This window comes from Trachypithecus francoisi, unplaced genomic scaffold (assembly GCF_009764315.1).
Source record: "Trachypithecus francoisi isolate TF-2019V2 unplaced genomic scaffold, Tfra_2.0 Lachesis_group15, whole genome shotgun sequence".
Taxonomy (NCBI): domain Eukaryota; kingdom Metazoa; phylum Chordata; class Mammalia; order Primates; family Cercopithecidae; genus Trachypithecus; species Trachypithecus francoisi.
The window spans coordinates 52,767,179-52,783,989 of NW_022681460.1; the positions used below are offsets into that span (position 1 = coordinate 52,767,179).

The window sequence follows — 16,811 nt, forward strand, 5'->3', positions numbered from 1 at the left end:
ATACTAGAAGGTAACAGTTAAAACAGTAAGACACTCCAAGGTGGGTGGATTGCTTGAGCCCAGGAGTTTGAGACCAGCCTGGGCGACATGGAGAAACCCCGTCTCTACTAAACATAAAAAAAAAAAATTAGCTGGGCATGGTGATGCATGCCCATAGTCTCAGCTACTTGTGAGGCTGAGGCAGGAGGGTCACTTGAGCCCAGGGAAGTTGAGGCTACAATGAGCTCTGATTGTGCCACTGCACTCCAACCTGGGTGACAGGGTGACACCCTGTCTCAAAAAACAAAATAAAACCAGTATGACACTGATGAACAAATAGGTCAATATTTATTGATCAATAAATAATAGATTCAGGGCTAGGTGCAGTGGCTCACATCTATAGGAGTTTGAGACCAGCCTGGCCAACATGGTGAATCCCTGTCTCTACTAAAAATTGAATAAGGCCAGGCATGGTGGCTCACACCTGTAATCCCAGCACTTTGGGAGGCCAAGATGGGCAGATCATGAGATCAGGAGATCGAGACCATCCTGGCTAACACAGTGAAACCCCATCTCTACTAGAAATACAAAAAATAAGCCAGGTGTGGTGGCGGGTGCCTGTAGTCCCAGCAACCTGGGGAGGCTGAGGCAAGAGAATGGCGTGAACCTGGGAGGCGGAGCTTGCAGTGAGCCAAGATCGTGCCACTGCATTCCAGCCTGGGCGACAGAGTGAGACTCTGTCTCAAAAAAAAAAAAAAAAATTGAACAAAAAAATTAGCTGTGCATGGTGGTACGTGCCTGTAGTCTCAGATACTTGGGAGGCTGAGGCAGGAGAATCGCTTGAACCCGGGAGGGGGAGGTTGCAGTGAGCCAAGATCGTACCACTATACTCCTGACTGGGCAACAGAGTGAGACCCTGTCTCAAAATAATAATAGTTTCTATAGATAAGTAGGTCTAAATTGAAAGTCAAGGAATAAATCCAAAAGCATATAGAGATATAGAACATGAGAAAGATGATTTTCAAATTATTGGTGAAAAAGATAAATTATCAATTATTTCATAAGTGACAGCCATCTGGAAAAAGTAGAGTATGATCTCATATTAATTATATAAAATCACATAACTGCTATAACAAACCCCAGGTTCTCAATGGTTTCACATAATTGAAGTTCTTCCTTATGTATGTCATGTACAGTTGGCTGTTACCAGGTTGTATAGTCTCTCTTCCGGTCATTCAGGGAGCCAAGCTCTATTCATCTGGACACTCTCTAGAGTTGTGCTGTCCATTGTGTTGGTTACTAGTCCCAGTCCAAAGTGAGATGTGCTGTGAGTGTAAAATACACATCAGATTTTGAAGATATAGTATGAAGAATGTAAAATATCTCATTGATACATGTTATACTGATTACTTGTTGAAATGGTAATATTTTTGATATATTGGGCTTAATAAAATATATTTTGACAATTCCACTTTTTCTTTTTTTTGAGATGGAGTCTCACTCTCCATCTTCAAGTCTTTACCTCCATGGTGAAGATTTGAAATACCTAAATGTTGACAAACCTAAATGTTTGTAATGTGGAAACAGTTAAATGCAATGGAATACTGTGGAGCCATATAAAGAATGGGGCCTAATATATATGTATGGTATGTATGGTCATGACTAGAATTCCATACTCTACTCTTAGTCACAAAAGCAACGTAAAATAGTGCATAGTGTGGAAGGGTAGACAGAGATTGACTTCTGAGAGAGGAAGGAGAATATTTAGAAGGTAATCAGGGGCCGGAGGAAAGAGATGAGAGAGCAACTTTCCAGCTGGGCATGGTGGCTCCCACCTGTAATCCCAGTACTTTGGGAGACCATGGCGAGCAGATCACCTGAGGTTAGGAGTTCGAGATCAGCCTGGCCAACATGGTGAGACCCTGTCTATAATAAAAGTACAAAAATTAGCTGGCCATGGTGGCACATGCCTGTAGTCCAAGTTACTTGGGGGGCTGAGGCAGAAGAATCACTTGAACCCAGAAGGTAAAGGTTGCAGTGAGCGAAGATCTCGCCACTGCAATCCAGACTGAGCAACAGAACGAGATTCTGTCTCAAAAGAAAAAAAAAAAAAGCAACTTTCCTTTTATAACATATCCACTTCAAAAACTTTTTGCTGTTCAAATTTCCTACAATGTGCATGTATTGGCCATTTTTTAAAGTAGATAATATATATTTAAATTTTGGAAGCAATGTTCTTCTTTGTGTTATTTGTGTCCTCTGAGATGCAAGTAATTTATTAGGGAACATACCTGTAATGGAAAATGGGGATGGAGCTAGAGGCAACGGGGAGAACGCTCAGAGCGTAATGAAGGTCTGACCCTGGAGAAGACAGGAGAGAGGGAAGGAAATTTTGACAAGGTCAGTGAACATCCTTGAGCCAAAACTGCCCATCAGAAGAAGTCCCATCTCTCTCAGGAGAAGGCGTGCCTTCCTATTCCTGCTACACTGAGAGGTTGGCTGGGGGCAGCCCCTGGGAAGTTCAGCCTCAGATGTGTTGATGGATTCAGAGCATAGCAGCTGGGGCCCTTGATCAGCGGCACCCCCTGCAGCAGATCTCATGGCTGTGGCCCCTCCAAAATCTGTGCTGATTACCTCTTTACTGAAGTTTGCAAATATTGCTTTTACCACTTCCTTGTTACAGTGACTTGGATTCTTCCTATTCTAGGAAATAACTTTTTTCTTTAATCATTTATTCATCCATTCATTTAACCAGTCTTTATTAAATACTTACCACATGCTATGTACTGAGCTAAGTGCTGGGGACACAAAAGTGAGCAAAACAGACCTGGGTCCCAGATTCATAAACTTGAGGATCTGCTGAGCAGGCAGAAATGAATCAAACAACCAGCCATATAACTTCCAACTCTAATGAATGCTGCAGAGAAAAAGTGTAGAAAGTCATGATGCATCTGACACCAGTCTTGGAGTTTGGGGAGGGCTCCACAAAAGATGTGAAATATTAGAAATAAATGCTCATTGAGAAACCAGTGTACAGAAGAGTGTAAAGTACAAAACTAGGCTAGGTGGTGGCTCATGCCTGTAATCCCAGCACTTTGGGCGGCTGAGGCAGGAGGATTGCTTGAGCTCAGGAGTTCAAGACCAGCCTGGGCAATGTAACAACATCCTGTTTCCACAAAAATATTTAAAAAATGAGCCAGGTGTGGTGGCACATGCCTCCCATAGTCCCAGCTACTCAGGAGGCTTTGGTGGGAGGATCTCTTGAGCCAGAAGGTCAAGGGTGCAGTGAGCTGAGATTTGAGCCAGAAAGTCAAGGGTGCAGTGAGCTGAGATTGCGCCACAGCACTCGAGCCAGGGGGACAGAGCGAGACCATGTATCAAAAAAATTTAAAAAAAGAACAAAACTAAAATCACTCATAATTCTAGAACCAGAAATAACCTCACCTAGCAGCTTTGTCTTTTACAAAAAAATGCAGTTGTCTAATACAGTACTGTTCAATAGAACAGAATGTGAGCCACATATGTAATTAAAAATGTTTAAGACTCCTGAGACATTTTATAAAACTTTTGGAGAAGTGCTGTTCTCATTTGCATTGCTGGCAGTCCTCAGAGTTCATGTCTCACTGTGACTCTGGCAGTGGTGACCAATGTAATTTCCTCTAAATTTGTTAATTTGATTTGTCAAATTTGGCATTTCCTTATTTTCACAAACAATTCTGAAGTCTTTGCATTCTAGAGAGGCTGAACATTCTTTGGCCCTCTGCTCATTAGCTAATTCATTTCTAGTTTACATTACTAATTTTCTTCTCTTAGAAGCGAATGAATGGTGCCTCTTACATTGAATGCAGTCAGATGAGGCCTGATACTTGTATTTATTTTCATATGCTAACATGGTTTGATTTCAAATCTCACCAACAAAGGTTCAGCTTTGCCGACTGGAAGACGCAGTGCTGAGTATTAGGGGAAATACACTGAAAGCTGGAGGGTGCTCACAGGAAACATACGAGTCCTGGAGGAAAACGGCAGGATGGGCACAGCAGCTGAACCATGAGGCTGTGCACACTCAGATGCCATGGAACATCTGGGTGCCCACGAGAGCAAGAGTGGGCTGGGTAGTCGACTCTGGAGGGATCAGGTTCATGGAAGCAGTGAGATTTGAAACAGACCTGAGGGAGAAGGATCTCCAAGAGCAGGGTGGGGTGAGAGATGCTGAGGGCTGGGCTGGAACAGTGACAGTGTCTAACAGCAGGTGTGGGAGACAAAGCAGGAAGGTCTGCTGGGCCCCCTGTTCCAGCAGAATTTAAATACTCCCCTGAGGCTTTATTTTATAGATTTTGAGAACCTGGCCAGGCGTGGCGGCTCATGCCTCTAATCCCAGCACTTTGGGAGCCTGAGGTGGGTAGGTCACTTGAGGTCAGGAGTTCGAGACTAGCCTGGCCAACATGGTAAAACCCTGTCACTACTAAAAATGCAAAATTAGCTGGGCTTGATGGTGCACACCTGTAATCCCAGCAACTTGGGAGACTGAAGCTATTTTTGCATTTTTAGTAGAGACAGGGTTTTACCATGTTGGCCAGGCTGGTCTCGAACTCCTGACCTCAAGTGACTTACCCACCTCAGCCTAAATCCCCACCTACCCTAGGGGGAACATGAACTTGGCCTTCTTTAGAGCAGGCTGACCAATGGCTACCTCCATTCAGAAATGCTTGCTGTAACTCAGGACATCCTGTGTTGGCTTTGTCCCAAAGCCCAGGTGAAAATCTCCAAGCCCTCTGCCAATCTTAGGAAGGAAGAGGGACCAAGCATCGAATGAGGCCTCTGATCTGGGGAGGAGAAGCACCTTGAGGCAGGGAAAGCCTCCTTCCAGCACAGACAAGGCAGCCCTTTCTTTAGGGGGTGTCCTTTTCAGAACCAGGTGCTGCTAAGATTTAAAAAGTATTCTGTTTGCTAATTCAACTGAAATCCACAAAATCTGCCCCCAGTGCTGGGTTCAACCTCTTTTTGCCAAGGCGGTTTTTACAAATGCTGATGAATCACTCCTTGTGGCTTCCTAGGCAAGCACATTCCTCCAGCATTTTGACACCTGCTAATGATTTAAAGTCCCTTTGGTGCCATAAACAGTGGGGGCCGGCCCAAAGTGTTGACTGATTAGAAACCCATTGGGCAGGCTCGCCCAAAAGGGCCTGGGACTGGATTAGCGCTCCACCTGCCTTCCCTCCTTGGGTGAGGAGGAGTGGGGTGGAAGGAAGGTGAGAAGGTAGTGCCCCTTTTCTGGATCTCTTGATTTCCCTTTGACTCTCCATCTAGTATTGTCTGCATACACACACACTCGCACACACAAACGCGCACACTCATACACGCATGCACACTCGTCTCTGCCTATGACCGTTTGATATCTTGTTGAATAGGCTCTGTGAGGGGCTGGAGGAAGGGCACGTGTTGGAGAGAATGCCTACTTTTACTTCACTCGCGAAGATTCATCCCAAATTCTGTGGGGGTGTGTTGGCAGGGAGGGGAGGCAAGACTAAACAGAGGGGATAACAACTTGCATCAGCATGATTGCTTTTTAAAAATATGACAACTTGTGAAAGCTTTATTTTCTGTTTATAGTGAAAGGCATTTCTTCTTGCCATTTACAGAGCAATTCTGCAAGAGAGCTTCCGCAAAATTCCAAAACAATCGCATTGAGAGTCGGCACAACCCAGGTCTCCCGACTTTGGTTCCAAGTGAAGTTTCTTTTGTCGTTTGCTCGCCTCCAGGGATGCAGTCTCTACACTCACTGTGGGACGGAGGGGGAACTTAAGTGGAGGGAACATTAAATATTAGGAAACCCGAAGAAAAAGCAAAAGCAACTGCTGTCTCAGGCTGCCCCTCCGAGGTTCGTAGTCCGGGAACGATGAAGGGAGACTGCCATCTATGGGCCAGGTTCCAGGGACGCCCGCACGTGGGGTTCTGTGGGACAGACGCAGTCTTAAGGTAGAAGGGAAGGCGTCTTCGTGGGACGGTGAGTCATCGCACACTCTGCTTGCAGGCAGAAGCACTCTTAACTCATTCAGGACAGATGAGATGAGCATTTTCCCAATGTAAAGGGCACACTTTTTTTTTTTTTTTTAAACAAGAGTGTGATCTTGTGAGCCAAGTTCTATAATGCAAACAAAATAATGGAACTGACACCCTAGGACCCACCATCAAAAATAAACAGATGTTCAGTTCACATGGTTTGGCTGCTGGGTTCCACAGTGGGATCCACTCCAGCACTACACCTGAAATTGTATGGCTGCTTAATAAAAAGAATCAGCATGATGAATCAGAAACAAACATCCTCTTGCCATGCCGTCCCAGTAGAAAAGCAACAGGATAAATAACAATTGGGCAAATATCAAACCCATTCCAGCAGATGCCTGTGAGTGGGACCACGGGAAAAGAAAGTGGAATCAGGCACAAAGGGGAATATGAAAGGAAGCACAGTTGTAAAACTAGAGAGGGACCTCACACACAGTCATGGTAATGGGATAAGAACTGAAGAGTATAATTCAATCAACTCTGCTCCCAACGTGAAAAAGAAAAGTCATATGCTCTGAGCTTGGCGAGTGGGAGGCGGCTGTTGTGTTATAATGGTTCCAATGGTATCATACAGTTGTCCTTTGATATTTGAGATCTATGTGTTCGTGAATAGCAAATCCTATTATTCCCATTGTCTTCCATTATAAAATCAGATCTGCCACACCAATACCTATACAATACTGGATTTAGAGTAACCAAGCAGTCCCGACTCCTATTGCAGAGAAGGGAGTGGTGTAGGTATTTGTGTGTGCATTTTTTTTGTCTGAGTTTGTGCATATGTGTGTTTGTACATGTGCATATATATGAAAGCATGTGTGTGTATATGTGTGTTTAAACAAGGAGCTCAGGAAGGATTATGGTTCTATCACTCCAAACCAAAGGGGATTTAAAGACCCTTTGCCCAGTATTGTAGCACCTAGAGAAAAGCTAACCCTGTCCAGGGAGGCAGCTCCCCTGAACAGGCACATGTACTGAATAGGCACAGGTCCAGACCCATCAGAAAGGTAGAGTTGGGCTGTAGAGTCTTCAACAGAAATCAGCAGGTAAAACTTGGGATGCTAGAACGGTACTGTACTTTCAGCAACTGGCATAGGAAACACAGGAAAGAATCCAACAGAAGCAGGATGGGGATTTTCTGGGCAAACTTGTAGGCTGGGTGAGGGAGAATAACCCAGTGTTGTATTGTGTGAATAATCCACATTTTGTTTGCCCATTTTGCTCCTGAAGGACCTGTAGGAGACAGGAGCTAGGCCAGAACTGTTCTCTTAGCCCCACTGACTGAGGGTTAGTAGCATCAGTTCCTAAGTGAAGAAGAACTGATACCAGAACCCATCGAATATCCTTTAGGGTTCTTTGTACATAAAAACATAAATAGTGCCAAATTCTCATTAGTAGCTCAGTTGCTCTTTTAAAAAACACTCTTTTTCTCTTTTATGAAGTGTAAGTTCAAGGGTCTTTCTAGATGTTGTAACATTCAGACACCTGGTTTAGGAGGCCTCTCTTTCCCCTCTTCATAGATCTGAGCCATAACCGGGAAGATCTGGGTATCTTTAACGTATTAGTAAAGTATATATACTATCGTTTCATGTACTTTACATTTTATGTAAATTATATTGTATAAATATTTATGTTGCATCTTTCTAGTTTATCATTACATGTTTTAGATGTATCCATGTAGGTGATAAGGATCTAGTTCACTCATTTTAATGGCTGTGCAGCATTGCATTGCATGAATAATCCACATTTGATTTGCCCATTTTGCTCCTGAAGGTCAGGTAGCTTGTTTCCACTTTTAAGCTATTACCCAGAGTGCTGAAAGAATGTGCTTTTGTTCATATCTCCTTGGACCCATGTGTCTCTTGGGAACTTCTAGACATATAGTGGCAGAATTTTTGATCATAGATTATGCATTAACTTTACCAGGTGTTACCAAATCACTCTCTACACTGGGTCTGTCATTTTTACACACCCACTAGCAGTGAATGTAAGTATCCATTTCTCCATTCTTGTCAATTCTTGGTATTGTCGGAGTTTTTTTCAAGAAATTCCCAGTCTAATAGGCATGAAATCGTATCTATTTGTTTTAATTTGCATCTCCTTGACTACTAATAAAGGCGAGCACATTTTCATGCATCTATAGACCATTAAATGGCCTCTTTTGCCAGTTGCTTATTGACATCCTTAAGCTTTTTTGATGTTTGGTTGTTTCTCTTTTTCTTGCTTATTTGTAGGAACTAGCTATATATTTTGGATAGTAATCCTTGGTTGGAAATGTGGGATGTAACTATTTTCTCCAAGTCTGTGTTTGTCTTCTTGCTTTGCTATTAGTGCCATTTGTTGTTAAGAAGTTTTAAAAAAATTAAATACTTCAACTTCTCACTTTTTCCATGATAATTTTTTGCTTTATATTGTTTAAGAAACCATGCCCTCCTTGGATATCATAGAAATATTTTCCTATAGTTCTGTCTAAATGTTTACTTCTTTTCCTTAACACATCTGAAATTTATTGTTGTTCACGCAGTGAGGTATGAATCTAATTTTTCCCTTAGAAAATATTATTAGCCAATAGTCCTAGTGCCATTTATTGAATAGTCATCCTTTCCCTGCTGATTTGTAGTGTCACCTCTTATATCTTAAGTTCCTACTTATGTGTGTTTCTAACTTTTTCAGAAAATTTGCCCCATTGATCTATTTAGCCAAATGCTGATACCAGAATATTTTATTTTATTTTATTTTCCAGGTGTACTTTTATTCCACCTTCTCCAACTTCAGAGTTCCAACCTTAGAGGACAGAGCATTATGTGGAAGGAGGGTAAGGACTTGATATGAAAAAAGTGATAATGACATACCCCTGGTTCATTGCTGGGTTTCTTCCTAGGCCAATTCAAAACCTCCAGAATAAGGTCAAGTAACATGATAGACTCACACTTGCATCACAAGCTGTTTAGAAAATGTGCCTCAATCTCTGACTCAGACCAGATGTCCTCCCCACCATGGGCAAGGGCTGGTGGGGAAGACACTCCCAGCCTTCTTCCAATGCTAATAAATAACCTGCAGAATGAGCAGCACTGGAGAGCTGGCCCTTGACCCACCCATGCTACTGTTGTGGAGCCAGGCCTGCCTCATAGCCCTCTGTCTTTATGTCACTGAGCCCTAGCTCCTCATTTTGGTCAGAGGTGCGCTTGTAATGCTCCACCTTCATCTCAGGATCATCTTCAGGTGCATACACATTCTACAAGTAACTGTTTCCTGCTGGATCATCCATAATAAAGTGGGTCTTCATGTTACCTTTGATGATCTGGTCCATCTTCTGGCTAAACTCCTGCAGTCTCTCCGTCTGGCCAGGATTGGAACTGCCGCCCAGTGTGAAAGGGTTCTTGGTCACCAGTTCCCAGATATCTTTCAGTGGCCCTTCCAATGTGGTGAACTTGCCCCCGAGGAGGGCCATTCCCAGTCAAATTCTAGCTCTGGGATTTCCACACTACAAACCTCAGACTTGAGGAGGTCTCTGGTCATATCTGAGGGACCTGTGATGTGGAGGGTGATCCTGGTGCCCAAGGGTTCTACTGCTTCTCCAGATTTCACCTCATTGGTCTGATGCCTACAGTTCTTGCAGTTGGTAGCCATGATGATAACCTCCTTAAAGGGAGGGATTTGTACTAGCTTCATGTTGGTCTGAGCAGGGGCATTTCATTCTGGCCCGTTTGTGTTAAACTGGAGCACTTCATTTCTGAGATCTTCCTCTTCTGGCTTCTCTGTTGGTGCTCTACCTGGAGCCCCAGCATCTCTTCCTGCTGTCAGGTCCAGTTGTAGTGTGTGATCACCAGGGCATCATCTTTCTGAGCAGCACGTGGGTTTTCCACGGAGCTGTTCCCTGAGGGATCATCAGTGATCACAGTGAAAAGGGAGACTGCTTGCTTTAGCTCCTCCAGTTTGACAACGAACTCTTCAATTCTTTCAGCTGTGTCATCTTTGTTTGCCCTTCGTGCAGGCTGGTCCCGCTCCAGGCCAGAGGTAGCATGGGTGATCAATCCTTCAACAGTGGACCGAGCTCCTTTCCGGCTAAAGGCAGGAATTTGAAAATCTAGCTCAGGAATCCTTGTGGTAGCAGAGTCAGTCTTCACCATTTCTCTGTTCATGTCCTATAGAGCCCTGAAGGTCCAAGTGTAGCGCACTCCCTGGTCCTGGATCCTGCCTGCTGACTGAATCTCTGTGTTGTTCCAGCCACAGTGGTGGCAGGAAAAGTAGCTCACAATTATTTCTCAGAAGAAGGGAATCTTGGTGAGCAGGAGGCGCGTCATGCCATTGCCGTAACAGTTCATGCACAGTGACTCGATCTGGATGGGATGCTGCTCCTCATCCTCGGCGCTGATGGGCCAGAACAGATGACCCAGGACAGGTGGTGAGACTGGGGTGGGCAAGGGGGCGATGGCCAACCCCGGGACCCCACTTCCACAGCCCCAGTGGTCGCCGTCACCACCCCGTGCCCAGAATATTTTAATTACTGTAAGCTTGTCATAAGTTTTGCTGTTAAGGTAAATCCTTTCTCTTTATACTGTCTCAAAATTGTGGCCTGGCACCATGGCTCATACCTGGAATCCCAACACTTTGGGAGGCTAAGGCAGGAGGATCACTTGGGCCCAGGAGTTTGAGGCTGCAGTGAGCTATGATCGTACTACTGCACTCCAGCCTGGGTGACAGAGCGAGATCCTGTCACTTAAAAAAAAATTGTTTGGGCTATTCTTAACCCCTTGATTTTTCTGGATGGATATTCTGATCTGCTTATCAAGGTCAGTGAAAACAATTCTCCAGGGATTTTGAACAGAAGTTATTGAATTAGTAGTATAAATTTAGGAAAGCTGCTACTATTAAGCTGTTGTCTTTCCATACATAAACAGGGTATATCTCATCATTTTTTCAGGTTTTCTTTCAATGAGGTTTTAGAGCTTTCTTTGTAAAAGTTTCATGTCATTTGTTAGATTTATTTCTAGGTAACTTATAGTTTTTTAAAAACTATAAATGTAAATGGCATGTCTTTTTATTTCATCCTCATTCTTGAATGATAGCTTAGCTGTGTATAGAATTCTAAGTTAGCTATTTTCCCTCAACACTCTAAATAGAACTTCTCTCAGATAACTAGGAACATTCCTTGCTGAGCACAGCAGCTCACGTCTGTAATTCCAGCACTTTGGGAGGCCAAGGCTGAAAGATTGCTTGAGCCCAGGAGTTTGAGGACAGCCTGGGCAACATGATGAGATCCCATTTCTAAAAAAACTTTTAAAACTTACCTGGGCATAGTGATGTATGCCCGTAGTCCTAGCTACTCGGGAGACTGAGATGGGAGGATTGCTTGAGCCCTGGAGGTTGAGACTGCAGTGAGCCATGGTCACACCACTGCCCTCCAACCTGGGTGACAGAGCAAGATCCAGTCTCAAAAAACAACAACAAAAAAGGAACGTTCTTTAACCTGAAAACTGACATCTACCAAACCCTAAAGCAAATACTATTCTCAGTGGTGAAATCCTAAAAACATCCCATTTAAAGTCAGGAACAAGACACGGGAAATACTGGAATGCAACATCATTCTAATTATCAGGAACAAACAAGATACAGTTTTTTAAAAACATGACATATAGCTGGATTTATTTAAATTAACTAAGTCCTTTACCTATAAAATTAGTTCATTTACATTATTGTGATTCTATACTGTGGTGGATTTATTCTTTAATCTTGCTTTGTGCTTCTGTTCATTTTTTTCTCCTTTTTTCTTGCCGTTTATAGAACTGATCAATATTATCTTTCAAATGATTATATTTCTGTTTTTTCATATTTACTTTAAAATTGAACAAACATACTGTTCAACAGTTTTGTAGGCTAATCAATATCCCTTGGTTTCCCTTCAAGCAAAATGAGGACCTTAGGTTGTTTTCTCTCTTCTTCTTTTCTTCTCGCACATTATTGTTTCTAGTATTTTAATTCCATGTTTTTATGGAACCTCCATTAGTACTTTTGTTACTATTGTTTCATATAGTCAATGCTTGTTTAGATTTGACTATATATTTTTCAACTTTTTAATTCTCTACTGCTTTTCCAAAAACATTTTTTGAGGTGTAATTTACATATAATTCCTCCATTTAAAGTATACAATTCAATGGTTTTTAGTGTACTGACAGTTGTACAACTATCAGTACAGTCAACCTTAGTACATTTTTATGAGCCTCAAAAGAAACCTCATACCCATTAGCAGTCACTCTCCATTTTCCCCCCAACCCAACCAGCCCTAGGCAACCACTAATCTGCTTTCTGTTTCTTTTTTTTTTTTTTTTTTGAGACGGAGTCTGGCTCTGTCGCCCAGGCTGGAGTGCGGTGGCCGGATCTCAGCTCACTGCAAGCTCCGCCTCCCGGGTTCCCGCCATTCTCCTGCCTCAGCCTCCCGAGTAGCTGGGACTACAGGCGCCCGCCTCGTCGCCCGGCTAGTTTTTTGTATTCTTTAGTAGAGACGGGGTTTCACCGTATTAGCCAGGGTGGTCTCGATCTCCTGACCTTGTGATCCGCCCGTCTCGGCCTCCCAAAGTGCTGGGATTACAGGCTTGAGCCACCGCGCCCAGCCTCTGCTTTCTGTTTCTATAGATTTGCCTGTTCTAGATATTTTGGAGCAATGGAATCATACACTATATGGTCTTTTGTGACTGGATTTTTCACACAGCATATTTTCTATTTTTTTTATTATACTTTAAGTTCTAGGATACATGTGCACAACGTGCAGGTTTGTTGCGTATGTATACATGTGCCACGTTGGTGTGCTGCATCCATTAACTTGTCCTTTACATTAGGTATATTTCCTAAAGCTATCCCTCCCCCAGACCCCACCCCACAACAGGCCCCGGTCGGTGTGTGTATTCCCCTCCCTGTGTCCTTGTGTTCTCATTGTTCAATTCCCACCTATGAGTGAGAACATCACACAGCATATTTTCAAAGTTCATGCATGTTGTAGTATGTATCAGTACTTCATGATTTTTATGGCTAAATGGTACTCCACTGTATGGATATACCACATTTTATTTATCTATTCATCAATTAATGGACATTTGTATTGTTTCTACTTTTGGGCTACTATGAAGAATGCTGCTATGAGCATTCATTTGTAAGTTTTTGTGTGGACATATACATTTCATTTCTCTTGGATATATATCTAGGAGTGGAATTAGAGGGTCAAAGGGTAACTTTCAATTTCGCTTTTTGAAAAACGGCCAAACTGTTTTCCAAAGGGGCTGTGACATTTTCTATTCCCACCAGCAATGTGTGAGGGTTCTCCTTTTTCCATATCCTTGCCAAAACGCATCTGCCTTTTTCATTATAGCCTTTCACCTGTGTGTAAGTGGTATTTCATTGAGGTTTTGGTTTCCATTTCTCTAACGACTAATGATGTTTAGCATCTTTTCATGTGTTTATTGGCCATTTGCACATTTTCTTTGGAGATTCATATCCTTTGCCTCCCCTGCTGTTTTTTGAGACAGGGTCTCACTTTGTCACCCTGGCTGGAGTGCAGTGGCACAATCATGGCTTATTGCAGCCTCAAACTCCTGTGCTCAAACGATCCTCCTGCCTCAGCCCAAAAAATAGCTGGGACTACAGGCATGTGCCACCATGCCCACCTTTGTCCGTTTTTAAATTGTGTTATTTGCCTTTTTATTATTGAGTTGCAAGAGTTATGTTTTTATTAAGTTGTAAGAATTACTTTACATAGGCGATTATAGACGTAAGCCACTGCACCTGGTTCCTACAACTATATACTTCTTAGAAGAAACATGGGCTTAAATCTTCATGGCCTTGGTTAGGTAAAGCCTTCTTAGATATGCCACCAAAAGCATAAGCAACAAAAGAAAAATATATGTAAACTGAACCTCATCAAAATTGAAAAATTTTGTGGTTCAAAGAACATCATGAAGAAAATGAAAAGACAACTCACAGAATGGGAAAAAATATTTGCAATCATATATTAGATAAAATACTTGTATTTACTTACTGTTATTGAGTTGTAATTCTTACAACTCCTGAGGTCAGGAGCTTGAGACCAGCCTGGCCAATATGGTAAAACCACGTCTCCACTAAAATACAAAACTTAGCCAGGCATGGTAGCGCACACCTGTAGTCCTAGCTACTCTGGAGGCTGAGGCAGGAAAATCACTTGAACTTGGGAGGCAGAGGTTGCAGTGAGCCAAGATCACACCACTGCACTCCAGCCTGGGCGACAGAGCAAAACTCTATGTCAAAAAACAAAAACCCAGGATATAGTTGTAGGTCTTACATTTAGGTCTGTGATCCATTTTTAGTTAATCTTTTTTTTTTTTTGAGAAGGAGTCTCACTCTGCAGCCCAGGCTGGAGTGCAGTGGCGCCATCTCAGCTCACTACAAGCTCCGCCTCCCGGGTTCACTCCATTCTCCTGCCTCAGCCCCCGAGTAGCTGGGACTACAGGCGCCCGCCACCATGCCTGGCTAATTTTTTTTGTATTTTTAGTAGAGACGGGGTTTCACCATGTTAGCCAGGATGGTCTCAATCTCCTGACCTCGTGATCCACCCGCCTTGGCCTCCCAAAGTGCAGGGATTACAGGCGTGAGCCACCGTGCCCGGCTCATTTTTAGTTAATTTTATAAATGAAGTGACGAGGGGGTGCAAATTCATTCTTTTGCATATACCTATCCAGTTATCTCAATATCATTTGTTGAAAAAGAGTCATGTTTCCTCGTTTAATGTCTTGTACCCTTGTTATATGGAAAGTAAATGTGGGGCAAATAAAATATATTTAACAAAAATGAACTTATTATTTTATTAAAATAAAATTAAAATTAAATTTTATTTACATTTTTTGTATATACATATATACACATATATATACACACACATTTACATATATATATATATATATTTTTTTTTTTTTTCCTTTTGAGACTAGGTCTCTCTCTGTCACTCAGGCTGAAGGCTGAAGTGCAGTGGTTCAATCATAGTTCATTGCAGCCTCAACCTCCGGGGCCCAAGCGATCCTCCTATCTCAGTCTCTCAAGTAGCTAGGACCACAGAAATGCACCACCACACCCAGCTAATTTTTTAAAAAAATTTTTTTAGAGACAGGGTCTCCCTACATTGCCCAGGCTGGTTTTGAATTCCTGGCTTCAAATGATCCTTGTATCTCAGCCTCCTAAAGTGCTGGGATTGAATGACTGAGTCACCACACCCAGCCTGTTATTTTTATATTTCTTAAATAAAAATATTATTTCAAAATAAAATATTTTGGACTAGGTCTATTTTATTAATCCATGTCTATTCTTAAGCAAGTACCACAGTGTCTTCACTACTGTAACTTTGTAATAAGTTTTGAAATGAGCAGGAAATGTGAACCCTCCAACATGATTCTTCTTTTAAAACATTGTTTTGACGATTTTGGGTCACTTGCATTTACATATTAATTTTAGTATCATTTTCTGCAAAGGAAAGCCAACTAGGATTTTGATAGAGATTAACTCTGTAGATGAATATGGGAGTATGGCCATTTTAACAATATTAAATATTTGAATTCATGAACATGGGATGTCTTTCCATTTATTTTGGAATTCTTTAATTTCTTTTAACAATGTCATAGTTTGCAGAGTACAAGTTTTATAGTTCTTTTGTTAAATTTATTCCTAAGTAGTTTGTTCTTTTTAATTCTATTATAAATGGAATTGCTTTTTTAATTTCTTTTTCAGATTGCTCACAGATAATTTATTGCTTCTTGACCCTTTTCTCATGGTTTCATATTTCCTAGTCCCTGGAGTATATCCTCGAATAATTCATAAAATAAATCTGCAAAGACAATTCTCTTACTTTCCATCTGAAAATGTCTTTATTTCACTCTCACTCTTGAATGATAATTTAATTAGCTATAGACTTCTAGGTCAGTAGTTTAGAAGATATTTTCCTGTTTTATTTTGGCCTTACTTCTTGTTACTGAGATGTCAACTCTCAGTCTAATTGTTTCTTTGCAGACAAAGTGCCTTTTTTTCCCAGTTGTTTTTAACTTGTCTTAGTTTATTTTTGAGGTTCCACAGTTTTATTATATATATATATATCAAAATGGAGCTTATTTTATTTATTCTATTCAATGTTTGTTGTACATCTTCAACCTAAAGATTTGTGTTTTAATTCTAGAACATTCTCAGTGATTAATTTTTTGAATATTGCATTCTCCCTAGTATCTCTTTCTAGAACTCTCTGGGATATACTTTCTCATTTTGTTCTCCCAGTGTCTATTTTTGTCATTTAAAATATCTCATTCTGGTTGGATGTGGTGGCTGACACCTGTAATCCCAATACTTTGAGATGCTGAGGTGGGCAGATCACTGGAGCCCAGGAGTTCAAGACCAGCCTGTGTGACATGCTGAAACCCTATGTCTACTAAAAAATACAAAAATTAGCCAGCCATGGTGGTGTGTGCCTATAGTCCAGCTACTTGGGAGGTTGAGGTGGGAGGGTCACCTGAGCCCAGGAGGTCGAGGTTGCAATGAAAATAATAATAATAATAATAAAATACATATATATATTATTCTGAACTATATTTTTAGTACTTCTCAATTCTATATTCTAGTTCTTTTTAATACAAAGTAAGGAGTTAACTCTCCTCAAAAAAAAAAAAAAAAACTTTAAAAGGGGGGGAGGACAGGAGTTTCATCCAGGGGAAAAAACAATTTCCATAAAAGATATTATACTTCTTCCAATCATACTCCTTAAAAAT

At 41.7% G+C, this 16,811-nt stretch overlaps 1 protein-coding gene and 1 pseudogene across 4 annotated transcripts in view; one reads left to right on the forward strand and one right to left on the reverse strand.

Moving 5' to 3' along the window:
* LOC117097179 overlaps positions 1 to 16,811 on the forward strand; it is an 82,330-nt gene that overhangs the window by 16,248 nt on the left and 49,271 nt on the right. For 2 of the 3 annotated variants that reach the window (XR_004442849.1, XM_033234790.1), the window contains exon 2: positions 8,783 to 8,854. Coding sequence is in view for 1 of the 3 variants with exons in the window: in XM_033234790.1 (XP_033090681.1) it covers positions 8,783 to 8,854 (72 nt within the window). In the remaining 2 variants the exon portion in view is untranslated. Of the gene's footprint in view, positions 1 to 5,618; positions 5,858 to 8,782; positions 8,855 to 16,811 lie in introns of all 3 variants that reach the window. The other variant, XR_004442848.1, reaches the window with a different exon arrangement.
* On the reverse strand, positions 9,029 to 10,529 carry LOC117097178 (annotated as a pseudogene). Its single transcript, XR_004442846.1, has one exon. The product of XR_004442846.1 is annotated as a zinc finger protein ZPR1-like (transcript).